At 40.9% G+C, this 23,157-nt stretch overlaps 2 protein-coding genes across 4 annotated transcripts in view; one reads left to right on the top strand and one right to left on the bottom strand.

Annotated features, from left to right (window-relative positions):
- The window catches only part of LOC140675399 (G-protein coupled receptor Mth2), a 41,803-nt gene that overhangs the window by 5,032 nt on the left and 13,614 nt on the right, over positions 1–23,157 (top strand). The gene's annotated exons all lie outside the window — the stretch shown is intronic.
- On the bottom strand, positions 577–21,747 carry LOC140675394 (uncharacterized). 3 transcript variants are annotated; one of them, XM_072909835.1, is made up of 2 exons: positions 16,908–21,747; positions 577–986 (listed from the first exon to the last, which is right to left on the bottom strand). In XM_072909835.1, exons 1-2 carry the CDS (start codon positions 20,531–20,533, stop codon positions 716–718), a joined length of 3,897 nt encoding a protein of 1,298 aa, XP_072765936.1. In that variant the 5' UTR covers positions 20,534–21,747; the 3' UTR covers positions 577–715. The 3 variants fall into 3 exon arrangements, with proteins under 3 accessions (XP_072765936.1, XP_072765938.1, XP_072765937.1); XM_072909837.1 differs by lacking the exon at positions 577–986 and adding an exon at positions 6,877–7,119 and having other exon boundaries at positions 16,908–21,746; XM_072909836.1 differs by lacking the exon at positions 577–986 and adding an exon at positions 11,734–12,019.

The raw sequence follows: 23,157 nt of genomic DNA, 5'->3' as shown, positions 1-23,157 counted from the left end.
TAATTTCTATTCTACTAACCGATTATCGTCTACATTCGCGTATGATTTTATCACATGATTTATGCCTTTATATAATTTACGAATGTGTATTAAAATTGCGCGTCGTAATTAATCTTTTAACACACCGTCAGTCTCGTTCGTATTTTATCTCATGTGCTTATTTTCGCATATATAAACAAATTTTATCATAATTTTAGATAATCCATACATACATCTATATAATACATGTACACGCTAAAAATATCTTTATATATAACATGAAATAATTCAGAACATTTTTTTCGAAAAAAAATAAACATATTTAAATTTTCATATCATTATTACTTCATATATTTTTAATAAGATAATTTAACGATTAAACGTACGATCATAAGAGCGGGGATATAGTAACGAACGACTACCAGCGGGTTAAAGGAAAATGTACGAACGGAAATCGAGTGGACGCCGCTTCGACTACACCACCGCGAAAGGAGAAAAGGATACGCTTCAACGGGTATCCTGCGGCGGTTAATAATTCCGCAAAGGTTCTCGCCGGCCGGCGTTTCTTCGTCCGCATATCTTTGCGTCGCTCGTAGCTCGTAAACGGCTACGGCCTCGGTAAATAGCCGAAACCGCGTAAGAAGTGGCGTCGCGATGTTTGTCGTCCATCGCGGTTCCTTTCTCCGTGCGCCATTCAGGATCGCTGGACTTGCGGCCAGGGTCAAGGTCACGATGGTCAGGAGGCGAGAGTGGTTCTGTGCCAGGAAGAGTGCTGCTGCTGCTGCTGCTGCTGCTGCTGCTGCTGCTGCTGCTGCTGCTGCTGCTGCTGCTGCTGCTGCTGCTGCTGCTGCTGCTGCTGCTGCTGCTGCTGCTGCTGCTGCTGCTGCTGCTGCTGCTGCTGTTGATGCTGCTGCTGCTGCTGCTGCTGCTGCTGCTGCTGTTGCTTCTGCTGCTGCTGCTGCTGCTGCTGCTGCTGCTGCTGCTGCTGCTGCTGCTGCCTCTTTTGGCTGCAAAAATGAAAAACAGAATTGCGTTATTAGTTTCGTTATGAATGACGCACATGTATACATCGAGTTGTCATTCTATTATTTATGCTATACCTAGATGGAAAATATTATTATAAATAGAATCTATATAAATATTATTAAATAATTTGCATATAACGAAGTTAAAATGTAGTATACTAGTAATTAATTTGTCAATATCAGCTGATTGTCATAATGCATATAAATACACATATAAGAAATAATAAATTTAAATAGGAATTTTAGAAATAAAATAATATTTTCTCACACATATGTTTTAAGAATAATTTTTACTTAGGAACATAAACTTAGATAGAATATTTACATAGATACAACAAAAAATGGACAAACACTGAAGTGTAGAAGATGTAATATTATATCATTCAAAAATTTCATCCTATAACATTTTTTAGATAAAATTTTTTTTCTTATAGATGTATTTATTTTATTGCCAAAATATATTGATATTTTTTTATGAAAGATTTATTAATAAATATCATCAGCATTTTCTCAATAAAATAATTGTATCGATAAAAAATATAATTTTATCAAAAAAATGTTTCTAATTTTCAGCGTAATAAATCTAGTATCTAATAGAAAATACAAAACTTATGTCTAGATAGTGATGAAAACTTAAATGAAAGAATAAGCAGTCTTTTTTAATATAACATCAAAGTAATATACTTTATTGCTTCTCGCAGAATAAACAACTCGCGTCTAGCTTGTAGCAGCGAGTTACGATAAAGAGCGGAGTACGATAAGGGATATAAGATCCGGATCGTCTCCGGTCTTCCTTTCCTCGGGGATACGTACACGTGCACATTGTTTCTTTATGAAATCAGTTAGAGACTCCGAATGCGGCGTGGAATTATGCGCATACTTTTGCGAGGTTCGATATTCGCGAGGATAACGCGAACGTGTACGCACACGAGCATTGAAGGAAGAAGAAGCGCAAAAAGAATTCGACGGAGAAGATGTTGTCCGACGCGTCATCGTCGTGTCTCGGTCAATCTCTCGGTATAATAAAATCGACACGTGCGCTGCGAAACGAATACTGTCGTCGAATCGTCATCTAAACGTATGCGTCACGGTGTCCACGTAAGCGAGATTACGAGGTTATCGTTAATTACAATGGAATGCAAATTCGCGCCAGCGGTCCAGCTTCGGCTCGTAATTATCCGGCTACGCAATTTAGAGACGGATCTACGTAGGTATATACCTGTGTATTTTCGTTAACGATGCGAATGTATCGAATGATAACGATGGCTATAAATGAAGCTTCAATTAGAAATAGTATTTCAATGTTGAGACAGACTTGCTAATTTTAGTTTATTATTATTTTACGTATGAATATACAGTAAATCTCATATTTTATGACAATTAAGATTAATAAATTGAATACGAATAGCAAATATTAACATTAGATGTAATAATTATATTTTAACGAAATAATTAATCAATTCGTTCAATTGTTAAATCAATTTAAAAATTAAAAAGAAAGCTTAAATACTTTGCATATAATAATTAAAATTTAATATTAGCAATCAATTTATATTAGTCAAAATAGTCAGCTGATACATACAGCTATAACATACATATATGTATAATACATTAAAGAAACATGTAATGCACTTAAGAAACAATCAAATCAAATGCTATTGAAATTTAAAAAATAAGATAATTTTTCAAAAATTATTCTTAAAGATTATTTTATAAAAATTACAATGTTATATACATATATATGTAGAGCTGCCCTCACTCATATACGTAGCTAATGAAAAGTAAACTAATTTTATTTACAAAGTCAAATGATAATGCCTTTACTCCATATTCCGATGCTATCAGCAAAAGATTTTGCCGCTACTGTTTTCTACCCTCGCGGTTGACGGCATGGTTTTTGTCATTCGATCTTACAATTAGAGACCGTTGATCGATAGCATTTCGCCGCAATCTCAAAGTGGTTCGAGTCCCATGATAACAGTGTTGGCTGTTCGGCTAACAATAAGGCTAACTAATTGCAAGAGGAATCGAACGCGTCTAATCCTACTTACAATCACATATATACGTTTTGCACTCATAACATTAGTATACACACGTGTATACTAATGTTAAGAGTTTAGAGAAATTAATGCCATACACATTAATATGTATAACGTTGCAATTTTTATAGAATAATTTTTGCAAAATCATTCCTAAAACACATGTGTGAGAAAATTTTATTTTATTATTTTATTTTTTAAATTTCTATTTAAATTTATTATTTCTTAAATATGTATTTATACGCACTATGACAATCAGCTGATATTGACTGAAATTAATTATTATATTATAGTATACTACATTTTAACTTCGTTATATGCAAATTATTTAATGTATATAATTCAATCTATATAATTTCTCATGGTCTGTGTATAATTTATGATCGCTGGAAATGCGTTGCGACAACTTTACAGACATTTTTCTTTATCGCTTGTAGTTTTTGTAAAATAGTTGTCGCAATTCTTTTAATGACTTTATATAATGCAAGAAACTCATTTTACACGTGCAAGGACGGTCTCGCCGAATTTATCAAATTTTTATCTTAACAATTGCATCATCATTCGTGGACTTTGCTGCTTTCGTGAACGTGAACGTGAACGTGAACGGCATCGTTGCAATTTCTTCTGCGTTAACGGGCGCACCGTTATACGTATCGCGCGTTAGGAATAGGCGGTTATCTGCGTGCACGCGTTGGAAGATCAATTAGGACGCGCCGCTTAATTGAGAGCGCTTTTCCTACATCGTAATGTAACAACAAAGGCAAGGATAATCGGGACAATTACTGGCACGCGATTTCGATGCTGAAAGTCGCATACCCGGCCGCATGCGGCATATGGTGCATTCTCACGGAGTGAACAAAGTGCACGAAAGAAATGTACGTTATGGAATATAGCTCGAAAAGATAAGACTCACCGTTCGTTTACATTAGCAAGAGGAGATATTACACAGATATCAGGTATAATTGCGTAACATCCGAAAACGCTGTCTTTCCAGACCACAAGTTTCCTCTCTCATATTGATGAGAAAAATAATTGCAGTCTCTTTAGGACGCGCGCGATTGCCTATGCCCCGTTTTCGGACAAATATGCACGATTTTTTGCCGTAATAATAACATTCGCCAGAGATGATGTACGTTGCAATTTTACCTACGTATTACCGTTGAATATGTTTTTTCCGAATAATATGTCACGCCGGTGATGCTTCTCCTTCTCCTTCTTCTTCTTCTTCTTCTTCTTCTTCTTCTTCTTCTTCTTCTCTTGGTATTTTTTTGGGGCGAGATTTAGAATTTGCGCGTAAAATACACGCTGCGCGGCAAGGATGGGTTTAATACTTGGGATTTGCGGCTTATCGTAATTAACGGTTAGGCCGGCGCGGTGGTTGTTTGTAATCCCGGTGAATTAAACGCCACGTCAGAGACGGCTTGAAACGAACGGTAGGCTGAAAGTTGCGCCTCGCAGTTAGGTCTCGCGATCCATTTTCTCCCCCCCCCCCCCCTGAAGCGAACGAAACTTTTTTTTACGCCCGACTCGCGCCGACGACTTCTTCTCGTATAACGAGACACGGGTGGTGTATATACTCCTCGCGAGGGCGTTCGATGATGATAATCTATCCGCGCTTGCCTGCCATGATTTGAAATATAGATGGCCGAGTTTCATAGAGTAGCGGCGCCGTAGACGCTCGTCTTGCGACTCTCTTTGGAACGGGTGTAGTACGCCAGTCGGCATGAAATATGAATTCCCCGATCGAAGACGCTCCAGAACTTTATGCTTGTCTCGCGGGAAAACTCTTTCCATCTCTTTCTCTCTTTCCTTTATTGTAAAACGAATAAATGCGCGCGAATGGAGGTGAATGAGTTTGGTATTGACGCACCGAAATTATTATCACCTAGGTACTTGAAAATGTCGTCGTGTACATCGGATGCTCGTTCGAAATAAAATTTACTCCCTGGACGTCTCGCGCGTGAAATATATCTTGATCATTTCTTTTTTTTTTTTTTTTTTTTTTTTTTTTTTTTTCTCTTCCTTTTACGCTAAAGCAGACATCATGACTATCTATGTTGATTATATAGTGTTTTTTTTTTTTTTTTGTTTTCATCCCTGCAAATTATGATTCTCCATACAATGTATCCATCTTGTGCCGCTCTATTCCTTCCGATATATGATTGTGTATACATATATATATATATATATATATATATATGTGTGTGTGTGAACATTTTTTCAATAATATATTTAAATCTCATGCCGCTTATGACGTGACTATCGAATATGTATCAGATAATCGAATATGCAAAATTGCAAAGCATTTAAGTAGCGCGGAAATATTTATTATCACGTTTCCAATTGGACTTTGTTATAAATACAATGACCCCGATTAAATTTTGCGTGCTAAAGGTCACCCGTCTCATCTTTTTATCTTCTTTTTATTAAGAAACATCACCACTCATGAAATATTAAGTTAACCGATAGCATACTATAATTTCTCGATTAACAAAAAGATCGTTTTTATTAGGGATCGTCGATTTTATGCGCTGAACAAAAGAAAAAAATAGAAATTCTAATAAATATTAAAGAGATTGTGATCTCTAATAGCAACGATTCGTCTAGAGACTTTAATTATTAAATTAATTTAACTAAATTAATTATAATAGAAGAGAAATAGCTAATATTACAGTAAATTCATAATTTTGCGGCTTCAAGCGCTATGTATTATAACAATAAGTATATAATGCATTAAATTGGAGAAAAAACTAAAGAATAACGCATTTTATTCTGAAGCTTGATTTGGTCTTTGAAGCAGATTTTTATAGTTAAGTGTATAATATTCCAAAATTCGACGCCGCGATTAAATATAATTTTCATCAAGTTTTTTGAACGTGGTATACATATACTATACATGGATGTACCTTCTGTAAGAAATAATCTACCAAATTGGAAAGCAAGATTGCTTTGGTAATTTTCCCCGATTTGCGTACTTCAAGAGTTTGCACGCATGTGGATGCCCACGCTTTAATCTAAAAGAAGTTTCGAACTTTATTTTGGAAAGTTTTGCGCGTGCGAAAAAGAAGTAGGCATTTCCCGAGATGATTGCGATAGTATGAGTACACCACGGTGAAAATTTAATGAGAGCTCGATGAATTCCTGATGGGCGAAATGTCGGCCGAAAAACTTTTGCGCCATTTATCCTGAAAACATTATTAAGCTCGATGGCCGAATTTCTGTCAAAAACTTTCTTCCACTCATATAACTTGCTCACTCTCCAAGTTATTTAATACAGCGGTACGGAGTTCATGGACGTTTGTCGTGATTAACGAATAGCTTCTGTTTATATTACTTGGTAAAAATTGGGAGTCTTATGTATTATCGTATCCCACTGTTTATCACATTGCATGAATTAAACAAGTTGTTTACTTTGTATAATGATAATAAGATCATAAAGTCAAATTATATTATAATTATATGTGTGTGATATAAACTAATATGTATAAATTAAGTAAGAGATAGACAGAGACATAGCATATACGCGTATACATGTATATCATACATACCGATATGATTATGAACAATAGATAAACAAAATACCAAAATAGAAGGCAATTTCATCACATATCGTTAAATGTTGGTCATTTATGTAATTTTTTATGGCAGACGCAATAAAAAGAAATCAAAAAGATTTTATGTCAAAAGATAGTACACTTTATGCTTTCTGTATAATAATAACATCGTATAATTATCTATATTTTTATATTTTAATTTTATCTTTTCTTCAATATATTTTCTATATTTCAATAATATATTTATTATTATTTCATTAAAATTATACGTAAATAAATTCCGTTTCCAATTTTTATTATAATTTTTAATATAAATAGCAGGGGGAGAGATAAGATCTAAATTTTAGACGTGTTTGATTAACTGTGTAAATCGCTTTACTAAAGTATTTTAGGTTGATGTTAGATCGAGGTTGGCTGCTTATTAAGGTCACACTCGTTGATAAGCTAAGTACTTTTTCTCGTGTCACTGATCGTCTTTCCAGCTAAGCCACCGTTCAGCCGTGCGAGGTAAAATGTGGGTCGCTTTGAAAAGGAATGCGTATATTATTGTCTAAATTATATTACGCTAGGAAGAAGCATTAACTTATTCTCAATATCCAATAAGTCTCAAAGATTACTTATATATATATATATATATATATAATATCTAAAAAGTAGTACATTTGCATACATTTGTATAAATAAAAATTTTTTATATTAATTTCTAAAAATCCTCTTTCCGAAAATTTACACCAGAGGTGCGTGAAAAATTTAAATCGAATTTTCCTAATATTGATTTTTCCCATTATCGTTTCAACTAATCACGAGGCTTTGAATGAAATGAGAAATCTCGCGCGAGTGTTGAATGTTCTCTTTCATTTTGCGTACTCGAAAACGTCGAGTACGTACCGGCTTGCTTGCTGTAGTACGTGGATCCTAGTACCAGCGGCGACACTACCGGTACTCAGCTCGTAACGACTCTTTGCAACGACGAGGACGATCGATCGAGGTGCTCTCGGTCTGCACGTGCGCAGATTACGCGGTTCTCTCTCTCTCTCTCTCTCTCTCTCTCTCTCTCTCTCTCTCTCTCTCTCTCTCTCTCTCTCTGTTTTTTTCCTCCCATCTCTCTTCTCCTTCTGTACGCTACCACGACCACGTCACTGCTCGTCGAGGTGAGTCCAACATATAGCCTTCCATAGACATAGAGCCACCCACGCGCTCACACACATATATATATATATATATATATATATATACATACATACATACATACATACATATACGCGCACATATGTGTCGATACATACATCGATCTAATGGTGAGGGTGGGTGAAGCGGCTTCACGGTGGTGCCGAATGGTTCGTGAATCTTAATACAAAAGGGTAGAAGGTATATACGTACGAGCGTAATAAGAAACGCCACGTGGACACGTCGACTCAACACGTGCATACCAATGCAATGATCGCCAATTGTTTGCTTATCGTTCTTCAAATATTATTCGATAATTCAATGTCAATCGCGGAGGTCAATTGATTTTTCGGGTAATTCGATTTAAGTTGATTAGCAGCACATGTGTGATGTACGAAATGTGGTGTAAGAAAGAGAGAGAGAGAGACAATTTCTCAGGGAACCACCTGCATTTGACAGTTTATCTCTAAAAATTTTTTTTCAAAAAATAGATTTAATTGTTTTGTATTAAAACTTTGTCAAACCACGCTTTTTCTGCGTAAGTCCCTTTTCTTCGCATTAAGCGCACGATATTTTTTTTTTTTTTTTTTTTTTTTTTTTTTTAGAAGGGACGGATCCCCCTTCGATTCTATGTACAGCGGTACACTTTTTTTTTCTAATAAAACGATCGCCACACCGGCGATTAAGCTCGCTGTCTTGAAGTGTTCCTCGCTTTTACAATCTCCCATCCCCCTTCCCCACATCCTCTCCCCGTTCGTTTCATTTCTTTTACTTTTATCGATCGTCGCGTCTCCGACATCGCGCGACGCTTGACGCAATGACAACGACAGCGTTGAAGTGAAAAAAAAAAGCAACGAATGATAAGCCACGTATGTCCGTTTTTCTTTCAAATTGGCTTGGTGTGGGTTCGTGTATGTGTGCGAGAGGTCGAATCCACATCGTCATCGTGAGAAAATCTTTACCTGATATCATGGTTACAGGCATGCTTTCAGGCATAACGTTAATCATCCAAAAACGAGTCACGTGGCCGTGGTTGTTTGGACATTCTTTTTTACAATTTTTCTTTATTCCAATTTTGACAAACGTATCATTTAGTTTTATCGGATTGGAAAAATGATCTTGAAAAATCTTACGTCTGTAGTGTGCAATAATTACTAAAGAATAGTGTTGAAATAGCGTATCAGTATACATTGAAATGTAAAACGTGCTCAGATAAGCCGAAATAGAGCATATCTACGACCATATTTTTTGTCGGCTATATATAGACATCGATCCGCAGCGGCCGTTCTATGGCGAAACTAAAATTTAAAAAAAAAGAACGTCCGCAAATGTATCGTACACATAATTGTCTCACATGTGCGATCTGACTAAACGCCATCTGATTTTGATATTCAACTGCTGTCTCAATTTGATATTTAAACTCAATTAAAGTCAAGTCTGATCACACGGAGCGAACATATTTTACGATGTGTCAAAAAGTATTACAAAGTTGTTATAAATTAATATAATTCAAAGGGTTTATTATTAATCGAACCTAACCAAACTGGTTAAATTAAACTTTATACTTTTATTGAATATTTAATAAGCTTATCAACAAACGACGACGTTTCGACCTTTGATTTAGGTCCTTTTCAAGTCTAAAAATATATTCTGTTAATTCGTACGCAAAAATGTCACTTAGATTTGCTTTTATATTTTTGATTTTTTTATATTTTTAGACTTGAAAAGGACCTAAACCAAAGGTCGAAACGTCGTCGTTTGTTAATAAACTTATTAAATATTCAATAAAAGTATAAAGCTTAGTTTAACCAGTTTGGTCGATTAATAATAAACCCTTTGAATCATTTTCGTCACTCATGATATATAATTTGACCAATAAATGAATATAAGTAATTTAACATAAATAATAAACCTAACCTAATTTATTTCTCTATGAGGATGCTCGTAATCTACTTAAAATACTCCAAGTTTAAGATTTAATGCGACGTAGAAAGGTAATTTTTATAGATGCATAATCGTGTCTTTATGGCACTAAAGTTGCCATTAATTGTAGTTATCTGATTTTCTCGTTCTTGTACTCGCGATCTTCACGCTTCAACATGAGAGAGAGAGAGAGAGAGAGAGAGAGAGAGAGAGAGAGAGAGAGAGACGCATATTTAGCGCTAAATGAACACAGAGAATACGAGGCATTGTTTGCGCCGGGAGAGTATGCGTAACATCGATCCGCGAGAGCGGCCGCGTGTGCTAATGAAGTACGAATCTGTGCGCGTCCAGGAACACGTGGTGCACGCGTAGCCGCACGCGTGTCCTCCTTCCGTCCCTCTTGGCTCCCTTGCTGCGTAAATACTTGAAGGCCGTTCATAATATTATTCGTCGTCGGGCGTCCCTGGGATTTTCCGACAATCGATGTCTGATTTCCTATTTTCATTATTTAGCACTTACGCGCCCGAATGTCTGATGCCGGATATATATTTAATCATCGTGTATAGCGTATCTAATAAACGAAATAAAACTCAAAGGCAGACAAGTTATGTTGGTAATCTCGTGATTAAAATATATATCATCGTTATGAAAATATTCATATGTAGATATATGTAGAAATAGTACATTATAAGATTCAAGTCCCTTTCGTGAGAGACCATTGACCGGGTAAACGAGCGACTCTTATTTGCCAATCGATTTCTAGCACTCCTCGCATAGATTTCTACTTCGTGTAGTAGACCTGGCCTATCTTTAAGCCACTTATCCTATTTGTGTTCGACGTGACGTATTCGAAACTATATAATCCCCGATATCCCGTCGAACGAATTTAGATTGCTGTAGTGCGTCGAGCTCGAGCGATCAATCGTTGCTCGATGTAGCTACGAGTTCTCTCGTTCCGCGTTCCTCGTCGCTCAGACGCGACAGAACTTTGTAGCCAACTTTTCCCCAGAGTTATTTGATGTCTTTTTTTTATGCGATTGTTGCAATTTTATTTCCTACGCATAGACATGTGATAAATTGAGTTTTTCTCTTCGAGGTATGTACATATGTACATATATAGCATTCGTGTCAAGTTGTTACAGTTTTCCGACAATATTTTGGTTTCACAACCGAGAATACTTTTTATCAAATGTAAATTATCGTCCTCCTTCTTTAAATCTGTTTCTTGAAAAAATCAATCCATTTATTTTGCGTAGCAAAAATTGAATCTATCTAAAAAGGAGTTTAAAATAGCTTTTGCTTTTTATAATACATGAAATTTTGATATCATCACCCTTTACAAACGGGACGAATTGCGGTATATGCGCGCTTCCTAGTGATATCCATCGATCCGCTTTTAAAGGGGCATTCACATCAGTGATATATACCTCTACCTACGTACACTGGCACTGAGGGAAGCGGAGAGGGTCTCCTCATGACAGTCCCAGGGGACCAATGACCCTCACAGTGTCTGGCTCGATCACTGTGTCGCGATGCTCGTTACCGACACAAGGCGACTTTATAAGCGATACTGCGAACTCGGTCGAAAAGTCCGTGATCGCGAATGCTTGGAGCGAGTTATTGCTATGAGAAACTGGGAACTAGGCACAGAGAAATGTGATTGGAGGAAGTAAACTAGAGAGGAAGTGAGGCAACGATGATGATGATGATGATGATGATGAAAGTGAACAAAAATAGAGAAGAGAGACGCAAGAAAGAAACGAGAGAATAAAGCGGAGAGATAGAGAAGAATGATAAATAGCATTACGATCGTACAAAACCGAAGAAGAATAAGAACCAAAATGGAGAAGGAAAGAGAGAGAGAGAGAGAGAGAGAGAGAGAGAGAGAGAAGGACGATGAAGAATTGCTTTTGTGTTTCATCCATCGACTTTTTCTCCCTTCAACTTTCGACCATGCTCTTTATCTCTCTCTCTCTCTCTCTCTCTCTCTCTCTCTCTCTCTCTCTCTCTCTCTCTCTCTCTCTCTCTCTCTCTCTCTCTCTCTCTCTCTCTCTATCTATCTATCTATCTATCTATTTCCCGATCCCATCTTCCTTTCGCGCGCGTTTTCTTCCTTTACCTGCGGCGGGAACGTAGGCGTGGACGTGGGCGAGGTGTCTTTCAGGGCCGGCGAACATTGGCCGATCCCAGTCGAATGTCTCATAAATCGCGCTGACCCTCAGATCCTCCCGAACTGTCGATAGATACGTCCCTGCCGATCCAATTCTATGGCGGGAGATCTCAGATTCCATCGCGGAGTAAGACGGAATCGGGCACGAGAGTACGCAGTACACTGCGAGAAATATCGTTGACGATTATCGTAGTTAACAGCGTATAGTGGAACGTTGAATATGCGCGTATTCGATTAACTCGATCTGTCCAATTGGGACCGATCTCTATAAATCTTCAAAAGCAATATCCGGATCCTCGAATCGGAATTGTGACCGCTCTTGTAAATCGAATTTAGCTATATAGCTACATATCATAGCTTCATATCAAGATCTAATAGCGTTACAGTTATACACGTTATATATTGTTCAACTTTCTCTCTCTCTCTCTCTCTCTCTCTCTCTCTCTCTCTCTCTCTCTCTCTCTCTCTCTCTCTCTCTCTCTCTCTCTCTCTCTCTCTCCCTCCCTCTCTCTCTTTCTCTCGTTCTTTAAAATTCAAAATTACATATTTAAATTTATACTTGATTGCTTTTTTACATGATTTTAGTGTAAACTTGCTTGTCATTACATTATGAAATTATACCAGTCATAGTCATGCTAATTATACAATTATCTTTATGATTTTGTTGCATCTTCTAATAACATATATGAATTAATTACAAACGAGAACAAGGATAACATACGTGATCCTTTTCTTTACTATATATTTATATAATATATCGATTTATCATTACATCACCAAGAGAACGATTGAAGTGTTTGTTTTTTTAATTATCACTTGATTACTTGACACGACGTGCGCTTCTTGCAAAATGTGCAGAGTCTTATCAACGATATACATCCTGTTGATTTACAAAGTTGCTTGAATGTTAATCAAAGCGATACGCTGCGAGACATATTTTAAGCGGAATTTTTTTTTCCCAACGCGTTTGCCACGTGAAGAATGATTACACAAGAGAGTTATGTAACAAATATTGTGCAACGAAATATAGAAAAAAAATATTGTTGTTATAATGTATGTTGGATGTAATTTCGCGACGAAATTCCAGCTTCTTTTTATATAAAAAAGTCGGATTAGTCATTAAATTTCTCAATTCGACAAAACTGGAACGCATCTCGGAGAGAGGAGAGCCCTTGAAATGGCTACGTTAAATAAACACAAATTTAATTAATTAACAGTAAGATCTAAATATTCGGAAATACAGATGTTACGAATATGGATGATCCTTTCTCGGTGAGATCGTTACTCTGGAATAATAAACTAATCTCTCCCTCTTTTCGACCGTTCATTCACGAGAGGGTTAAATCCCGCTGAGATTTTTGCTTCCTGTCCGGTGTCCCTCTCCCTTTTCTCCTTATCGCGTCCCTCCTCGCGCTTTCGAATTCCCCGTGTCCTGTTCGTGGCACGATCGATGAACGTTCGTGTCGTCGTGTGACGTCGACACGAACGAGGGCCCTCCTCTAATGCCTCTCCCTCTCATTAAAACCGTCTGTCCGTCCGTCCGTCCGTTCGTTCGCTCGTCGGCGTAGAGTAGCATCCTAATGCTATTTACACAAGTGCTCCCCGTCGTGGCGAAAGGGCGTTCGGGACTGTGTTCTCGAGACCGTGCATGTCGCATGTCGCATGTCGCACACATAGCACACGCTGATGCGTACCCGCGTTTATTACATCACGCCGACTCGCGCGATCAAGCACCGTGTAATCCCAAACGCGTTTCGGAACTTTTCGAGAGCCGGTGCTCTTTGTCTTTCACGGGGTCGCGACGCGCGTTCCGTTAATTGCCGGCAAGGTCCTTTCGTCCCTTTGCGTTTCATTACCGAGACGCGGGGAGATTTAGTGCCGACTATAGAAACGCTCCTCTACCTTGGCGAATCGATAACTATTTCCGTAAGCAAGGTGTATGAGAGATTCTTGTCGATTATTTTACTAATTTTACATCTTGCCTTGTATTTGTATTATTTATGTGTCTAAGCAAGATTATGTTTATTATTTATTACGCTCACAATCAGACTTTATACTTTGCCTTCGTGGCGTTGAGAAATATATTTTTGTAAATATTTTTATATAATGCAGACATTTTTTTCTCTCTCTCTCTCTCTCTTTCTCTCTGTAAGGAGACCTTATCACAATGTCAACATAACGGTATAAGCATATTTTTCAAATGGATAAGATAAACCAAGTTGTAAATTTTTTTCTTTTTTATTAAACATTGACGTTAATTGAAGAACAAATATATGAGAGTCGCTGTTTTCGTCTAGTCAAATCAATTCAAGGCTAATATATCGCAGCAGCTTTCAAGCTGATCTAAATATAATAAATGAAACGATCCCTCGTACGCGAACACAATAACGTCCTCCCTGGCGCGATCGGCGTGGCGTGGAAAATTAGCATACCATCACTGGATAACCTTATCCTTTCTACCCACGTAGTGTTATCGGTCCTTCGGATCTATACCCGAGCCTATGAATCCTAAATATGCGAACTTGCGCAACCGCACAGCCTTGTCGTCGACGTTGAGCTTAGCGAGTTATTAAGCGTAGACAACGAACGTAGGACGAAAACGTAGGTCGTTGTCACGACCCAATTTCGCGTTGTGCCAATGTGACCAATCGTATTCGAACAGACGTTCCTCATTAGAGAAGTCTCGATTAACTAATTAACAGTCTGCCGTGCAGACTGGAAATTTCCAGAGAGGGGAACTCTTCGAACCGTTTCGAGCGCGCCGGCCAGCGTTGCCAAAAATTTCGGCGTACATCGTGTAGAATTTCGAGAATTCTATTTTAAGCGTCAAATGGAATGTAAAAAAATGCGATGCGAAAAGATGATGGGTAAAATAAACTAATTTTTGCCTAACAAAAGTGTAACGTGTTTACGTAATTATGCCTTTTTTTTTTTTTTTTTTTTTTTTTAATAATTTTGAGATGCGTTTTATTTATCTAACAATAAGCACGTGGAAAAATAATTAAAATTGGTCTTAAAGGAGTCGAAAGTAAATAGAAAAGCTGTATTTTGGTCTCTTTAAGACGAATTTTGAGCATTTTCCTATGGATTTATCGTTAAGACAAATAAAACTGGTATCATTTTGTGTTTTGCAACTCTATAATTTGCGTTACACCTCTTAAGCAGAAATCGGTCCTATTATTATCCATTGTTCTTTGTAGAGCAACTAAGAAGATAAGGAAAAAAAAAAATTACACCGAGCGATGAATATAGAACGGAAGTCAAAGTGAATATTTTTATCGTCACGTTGCATTTTTTTTTTTTTTTTTTTTTTTTTTTTTACAAAGTAAGTACGCTTATTTGTCTTGTCGCAATTACGCTTAATGACAGATCGTTAATTTTCTTTCCGATGCCTCGTAGAGAAAATGTAACAAGTCACCTTCGACGGAGAAGGCGCGATACCAAAGTCTGTCTGTCTGTCTGTCTCTCTCTTTTTCTCACAGCGTTCGATTTAATTTAAATATTTAACAGTGTCGATGTACCAACGCATACAATAATCACGACTCGTTACAAGCCCGAGTGACAAACTTCCATGATGGAGTCTGTTTGTTAAGCACGTCGCGGTAGCCCGGGCGCTACCAGCACACTTTGTATTAAGATGCAAATGAAGCCCGTCGTATCGACGGGAATCGGCCGTCATGTCATCGTCGTGAGTTTACCGATTCCGCGTCTCGAGTCGCGTGAAATGAAACCACGAAGCGGTTTCCTTGCAATTCGTATGCATAAAACATCACGATATGACGAATCTCTCGTGGGACGCGCCGACACACACAGGTCAATATAAAATTGTATAAATTTAATCGCTCTACAACAGGCGGCGATGAGAATATAGATGCGTTCGCAGTTCGCATGCGTGCGAGCATGTCGCGTCGCGTGTTAATAGTAGATGCGGAAGAGATCAGAATGCATTTCCTGCGCGCGCGCGCGGCTCTTGCGTTAAATAAACGACCGTGCCACTTTTCGTCGTCCTTTCCCCCCCCCCCCCTCCCTCCCACTCCTTTCTTTTCTTGTCACAGAATCGTGCACACGCATTGTCGCTTTGCTCGTCTTCTTCACGACTCGGATTAACAGCATTGTTTTCGTGCACTTGATTCGTCATGATAGTTATTAAGGTCGGCCTATATGCGCGCGAGTAAGTAAAGCATCGACGCCACTTTTGTTCGTGTTGTTTTTTTTTTTTTCTTTTTTTTTCTTTTTTTTTTCTTTATTTATTTCCTCCGTTCACCTCTTTCGCTATAAATATATCCGACGTGCCGTCCGCTCGCCTACACGTTGCCGCATTTCGTCGGATATATTACAATCTGAATGAATATTTAATTCTATTAAATATTGCACGAACGTAATTCTTTTAATTGAATCACTCAACGCGGACATTGATACAAAAAATGTATTATAATCATCGCTACCGATCGAATGTATTATTTTGATGATATCTCGACCATTCACAAGTTCGTTATACATCTATAATTTTCAAATTAAATCAAGCTGATCATCAAGTTGATGAATATAGAATACTAAATTCTCAGCATGACTAATTGAGTTGTTTACTTCAAAAGGTATGTGATTCAATTGGAAAGTAGATTGCATTAATTTAAATGTATATTCTATTGACATTAATTGTATATTTTTAATTTTTTTTAAACGCAGAACAGATTATATATTATTAATCTATTTTTTCAGAGGAAATATGTTTAAAATATGTTTTCGTATAAACTTATATAGTTATAATTTTCATTAACTGAAGTGAAAATATAAGAATATAATAGTACGACTTAATAGTAAACAATTTTACAATAGCATCTATGGATATTTCCAAGTGTGTTTTTTTTCTTTGTTATACTCGTACTTTATATTCATATTTTTTACCTCTGCATGAATAATCATTTTATTTATTTATTTATTTATTTATTTTTTTTTTCTGCTCACTCGCAAGAGTTATTAATCAAGGAAGGCTTGACATCTTATAATATGTATAAGGAAAATAAGAAAAAACAAATGTAAAAAAATTTACCTGCCGAACAACGGGTGCCATAGCTGCGACTCGTCCGGCGATGTCGCGGTGGAACTGACTTCTGGCTCTTGCTTGAGCAATCCACTGCGTACCCTGAGTAGAGGCGGATAGGGATTGACGCGTGATCGGCTCGCACCGCTCGAGAGATCGATCGGCTGCGCCGGCATTAGGGTGCCGATCGGTTTACAGCTGAGTTTGGGCCTGCCGGTGACAGGTCCACCGCCTTTCGCACCGTTGTTGTTCGCGTGACCGGACGATCCCTTGTTAACGATACCATTAACTCCGTTAATGGCGACCCTGGGTTGTCGCGGTTGCGCTCTTGAGACCGGGCCTTCACCGTGATCCAATACGTGCTGCAGATGCGCTAGCGATATCACAAGTAGATCGGGATCCTGGAGTAGATCGGGCCTGGTGAGAGCCTCGGGCAGCCTCAGCTCGGGCCTACTGGTCAACAATTTGGGAATCTCCGTCGCGGGCGCGGCGGCTAGACCCGGTAAATAATCGCGAGGGACTAAAAGAGGATCGGGGATCAAATGGCCGACAGTCTCGATAAGTTCGCGTAACTGACTGGCCGGGTTCAGGAGTTTGTCCGTGCTGCTGGACGTCGCGCAGGCGATCTGATTTTGGTGATCGGTAAAGTGGTTCCTTGTTTTAACGGCGGTTTTTTGGTAGCAGGAGTTAATCTGGTTGGTGGCTCTCTGCCGTTGTCTCTCTCCAGTTGACTGCCACTCGACGGACATGGGCCTCTTGGGCGCGATACGATCCGTCATCGTGTAAAAGGTGCTATGGATGTCGCCGCTGGACATTGGCCTGCCGGAGTTTCTCGTCTCCTGATTATGAACGTTCAGGCGTTCTTGGAAGCTGCGCTGATTGCCGGTCCTCTTTACATTTCTATCTACGCTCGAATGCACGGGTCGAGAAACAGGCTCGACACTCTGCTCGAATCGCGTCGACGTTCCCTCCTTCGATCTCTCATAGTCTCGCGGCTCCATACAGCTGGACGAAGCCAGGATGCTCTTCAACGTCAACTCGCTTTTGGCGTCTTCCGAGCAGGAAACCGAGCAAGGCGGACTCGGCAGTAGCCTCTCGAGATATGCCGATGATGGTCTTCTAGATGCAGGGGAGCAAGGAATTCCACTAGGCTGAGGAGAAACTACGGTACCGCGTGACCGCAATTCCTCCAAGACTTGCTCGTCGAAATGCTCGAGATCTTGATATTTACACTTAGCTTGCGCTTCGTTGCTTCTGCTCGAGCCGATCCAGGGCGGATCGCTCTTCATGTTCTCCAGCGAGGTCTTGCGATCTTCCTGATTAGAAATTCTGGAATTGGGCTTGTTATAGTAATCAGCGTTAACAGTGCCGCCACCAACGTACGCCGCCAGCGAGTCCGCTTTCTGTCGTCTGAGGTCTTCTAACACCTGCGAATCGCAGTCATCCTCGTCCTCATCCTCGTTCTCGTCCTCGTCCTCGTCCTCGTCCTCGTCCTCGTCCTCGTCCTCGTCCTCGTCCTCATCTTCTTCGTCGTCATCCTCTTCATGAGGAAATCTGTCTAATTTTAACTGCTCTGGATACGTTTCGGCCTTGTTGAAACTGACGGTACTCTCGGGCGATTCAACACGACGTTTCGTGCTCGGCGAGGTCGTCGTCGTGGTGGTGGTGGTGGTCGTCGTGGTGGTGGTCGTCGTCAGCTGACCCGAAGCACTTCTATAACAATAGCTCGGTATAATGATCGATAAGCCCGGTAAATTGCGAGGCGAGTTTATGCGAGTTCCAGCATTATCGTTTACAAAGTCGTTCGAGTTCTTCAGTAACTTTTCGACACATTCCGCTTGCGAATCCGGCGACCTGCTCGACGAAGACGCCTTCGAGGGCGGCCGTGCAGGTGACACAATCAGATTCTTACCAATCTCAGGCATGTGATTTCTCGTCACGGACACTGAGAGTCCTGGCGTATTTCTCAGAGCGTCGAGGATCTTGGAGCTGTCGTTGTAATCGATTTTCGCCGGCTCGCCGGGCTCGTCTGGCGCCTCCTCCTCGGCCGCCTCCACCGGCGCTTCCTCCTGAGCCTGAGGTACTCTTGGCCACGTGACTAGGGAATTGAATCTGCACGTCGACCGATCGACTATCCCGCCGTCAGCTTCGGCGATTTTACAGGAATTCAGTGCCTTCTCAGTATTATTTTCTTCTGGCGAAAAGAGCATATGCTTATTCTCTACGCGAATTTTTCTATCCACCTCATTGAGGGAGCAATCGGAAGATGCCTCCAGAATCTTCTCCTCGTGCACCTCCAGCTTATCGTCCATCTCGCTATTTTGGTCGACAACCTCCGCCTGGTAACTGGATACCGACGCTCTTCTCAATCTATCTTTCGCATCGGGCTTCGTATCCTTGACTTTTCTTTCTACACATTGCTTATCGTTAAGAATTTCATAGGTTTTGGTGGAATCGACCGGTAGATCAGCGCTAGGAGTGTCGGTGGCGAGAACGGGCGAGGCCGTTGCATCTATCATGTTCAATATGTCCTGAATGCCCGCCTTGTTCACCCGACTTGCTTTCCCGCTGTCTTCTTCTTCCTTCTCCGCCTCCGCCTCCGCCTCCGCCTCCGCCTCCGCCTCCGCCTCCGCCTCGTCAACGGCGTCCTTCTCGTTTCGCTCGTTACTTTCTTCTATTCGCTTCGTCTCGTTCACCGCCGCGTCTTTAGTTCTCGTACGGCGAACGACATTTTGATGCGCGCTCTCAGGAAGTTGCGACAGATGCAGCTGTTCCAGAACAACGCGCGGTTGGAACAGCTTGTCCTTTTGCAATCTCTCCAAATTAACTCGACTGCCTAATCTATCCTTGCTCTTCAAGCTGGATAAACGATCCTCCAGCTTGTTTCGTTGGCGATCTTTATCTTCCTCGTCATTTTTGTCTTCGTCTTCGTCTTCGTCTTTGTCTTCGTCTTCGTCTTCGTCTTCGTTGTCGTTATCTTCGTCCGAGCAACCTTGACCGCCAGGATTCCACTTGGAACCGTCACGGGTTGCCAGAGAATAGGAATATCCACGTCGACTCGCCTGTTCGTCGTAACGTCTTTCTCTGCCTGCGCCTTCGCCAGTAAGCAAACCGCTCCGGTTCGTCGCACCGTTTGCCGTATACTTTCGTGGATGGCGCCGATGAGAGTTTGTCGTCGCGTTTGTCGGCGCGACCTCCTGATGCCGCTTGCCATTCTCCTTCTCGTCGTTGGACGAGACCGAGGAGGCCGGTGACGACTCGACCGTACCCGACGTCGTCCTCTTGCAGGCGGTGGCCAAGGCGATCGTATAAATGTTGGACGTTGTACGCGGTATCGAGCGCCATCCTTGCGCGGTTTTCGTGAGCTTGATGCGATTCCGCTTATCGTAATCCTCGCATCTCACCTCGACGATCCTCTGCTCGCGCTGCGACGCCCACAGGAAAATTGGATTAACTTTTGGCCGTTTCTCCTCCGGTTCGTCCAGCGTCTTATCCTGGGACGTTTTGTCCCGGACGCGTTTCTGATGCTTCTGATGATGATGATGATGATGATGGTGGTGGTCGTGATGGTGATGATGATGATGATGGCGTCTTTGACGACGGGGCACTGTGCCCCGCGCAGGGGCCCCGCTCATCACTCCATTCAACGAATGGTGGTCACTCTGTCTCTCTCGCCCGACGGTATCGCGTTCGTCCAATTGATTGTGAACGATCGATAGCGATGACTTTAATGATGTCTGCTATATTGAATTATCGCGAATCGTCGCGTAATGCGATACAACGCACGACCCTCCTTCTGCGCAAAATCGCCTACGTGTGCGATTTGATTTCGAAATTTACATGCTTTCGTTCGCTATTTTGTCACAGTGGCTATTTCTTGGACGTAACCAAAAAAAGGCGCGAACCCGGTGCGTTTGCACCGCACTGTGCATCCTGGACACCCGGTAGCCAAACGTACATCGTAGCGCGTGGATCGCGCGCGGTCCCGATCGCGAATTCGCCAAGTCGAAACGAACCCCGCAAACGAACGCCCACGAAAACGAATGAAGCTTCCGCATCGACTAACTACCGTTCCAGATCCCGGGTCCCGGGTCCCGGGACCAACCGTGTGTCTGTTCCCCTAGCGCGATCGTAATCACCGTAATATTATCGTGCTGTCACTGCGGCTGCGGGGCCGTTCGTGGGTTCGTCGACATCCACCGGAACGACTCGTTTGCTTCCGATCCCGACGTCGGAGTCGTCGACGGTCGACGCCGAGGCCGCCGGCGTTCGTCCGGCTATCGAACCGTGACACGATGCCGCGCAGCCGAACGGGGACGGGCGTCGATCCTCATCGGGGCTCGTCCCGCTCGTCCCGCTCGTCCCGCTCGTCCCGCTCGTCCCGCTCGTCCCGCTCGTCCCGCTCGTCCCGCTCGTCCCGCTCGTCCCGCTCGTCGTCGCGTACAACTTGCGGCATCGTTAACAAATTTACGATCGCACTTGGGCACCCGGTTCGACTCATCGAGTCAAGGGGGCCCTTGCAGCTCGGCGATGCCCCCTCGACGCCGCTAGCGAGGAAGGTGAATGTACCGGGCGATGTCGGGAGAAGATGGACAACTCGCGGAAAACACCTTCCGACAACGAACGAACGATCCTCAGACGTGCGACGCACTCGATCACTCGCACTTTATCCTCGACTCCGCCACGCACCGCCGTCCGAGTCCGAGGCTCCTCCGCGTCCTGGGATTGTCACCGATGACATAACACCACGGTGGATGGCCACCGGTTACATGTTACGCGCCGAGTCACTGTCTGGGAGCTACTGGCGGCTGGTGGCTGGCGGCTGGCGGCTGGCGGCGGTACCTCCTCGTTGCCGTCCTCTACGCCGCCGCGGCCGCGGCCGCCGCCACCGCCACCACCGTCGCCGTCCTCGCCGCCCCCGCTCCGCGGGACCGCGACGCAGGTGTGGATCGAGCGATGGTTCCTTTGATATATAACACGAGCAAAGAGAGAGAGAGAGAGAGAGAGAGAGAGAGATAAAGAGCGCGCGTGATCTTTCATTTTTTTCAAATAATTTCAAAATATATTCTTTTAATCAATACTTGTGATCCGATGGGTTTTTTTTTTTTTTTTTTTTTTTTTCATATTTCTCTCTCATTGCACAAATGTATAATCTAGTAAAATATAATTGCACTATTTTAGATTTTTAAGCAAGAAATCAATTTACAGATTTATTTCAAGAAATTCGATGACGATGTAATTGAAAATAATTGCATCGTCATAAAAAGCTGATAGGCAATTGTTAAAAATTTTTATTATTTATATTATATTATATAGGATTATGTACAAGTATCATTCTTTGTGAACAAGTCAAATATTCTTTTGAATTTTACATTTGTAAAAACATGAAAGATAAAACCATCTTTTAACATATACAGCTCAGTCAGAATCTTGATGAACAAATTTTGATAATATTATTATAAATATTATTGTTACTGACACGTTCTGAGAAGTTACGATATTTCTTTTTTTCTTTTTTTTTTTTTTTTTTTTTTTTTTGTAACATTGCATGTTATTGATATATTTTATATCACGCACATAGGTACGTACACATAAATTTATAATTTTAAATTTCACAAATTATCAATTTTTTGTAGAATTGAATATATATATATATATATATATAAAATACATATATTCTATCTTTATTAGATACATTTAAAAACGCATAATTAATGACGATAAAAAATTTATATTCAACGTTCATTCTGGAACGGGGCAAGAGGGCATACTGACGACAGCACTGATATGCTCTTATCCCTCGCCCCGAGGCAGCGACTCGCGAACGGAGTACCGACCACGAAGCGAGGAAAAGAGACAGACAGATAGAGCAGCGAAGATAGATAGACAGTCAAAGAGAAAGAGAAAGAGAAAGAGAATGAGAGGGAGAGGGAAACAGAGAGAGAACCTATACTGTATATATGTATATGTGCAGGCGTATACAGAGTGTACCGATGGTAACATCGGCCACAATAGGACCGATTGATTGCTGGAGGCCGGTGGTCGGTGAAACGTTAAAGCTTTACGATCGTTTAATCGCCTCGTTGCGATATAATACTGTGTGTGCATCTTGCAAAACAAAATTCACCCTTTCCGCTTTCCTCCCTCCTTCATTTGGAACTCCCTCGGCGCATAATATGCATGCCTATATAGTGGTGGATCGAAAATATCTAGAATAGTCGAGGGGGGATCAACAGCATATTACGACGGAAGCTCCATT

The sequence above is a fragment of the Anoplolepis gracilipes genome, chromosome 17, assembly GCF_047496725.1.
Source record: "Anoplolepis gracilipes chromosome 17, ASM4749672v1, whole genome shotgun sequence".
Taxonomy (NCBI): domain Eukaryota; kingdom Metazoa; phylum Arthropoda; class Insecta; order Hymenoptera; family Formicidae; genus Anoplolepis; species Anoplolepis gracilipes.
This window is presented reverse-complemented; position numbering and strand designations above follow the sequence as displayed.

Coding starts and splice junctions, on each gene's coding strand:
- LOC140675394 (XM_072909835.1), bottom strand. CDS start 20,533: ATGAGCGGGGCCCCTGCGCGGGGCACAGTGCCCCGTCGTCAAAGACGC. Junction 987..16,907: donor TGGCACCCGTTGTTCGGCAG/GTAAATTTTTTT, acceptor TCATTTTTGCAG/CCAAAAGAGGCAGCAGCAGC.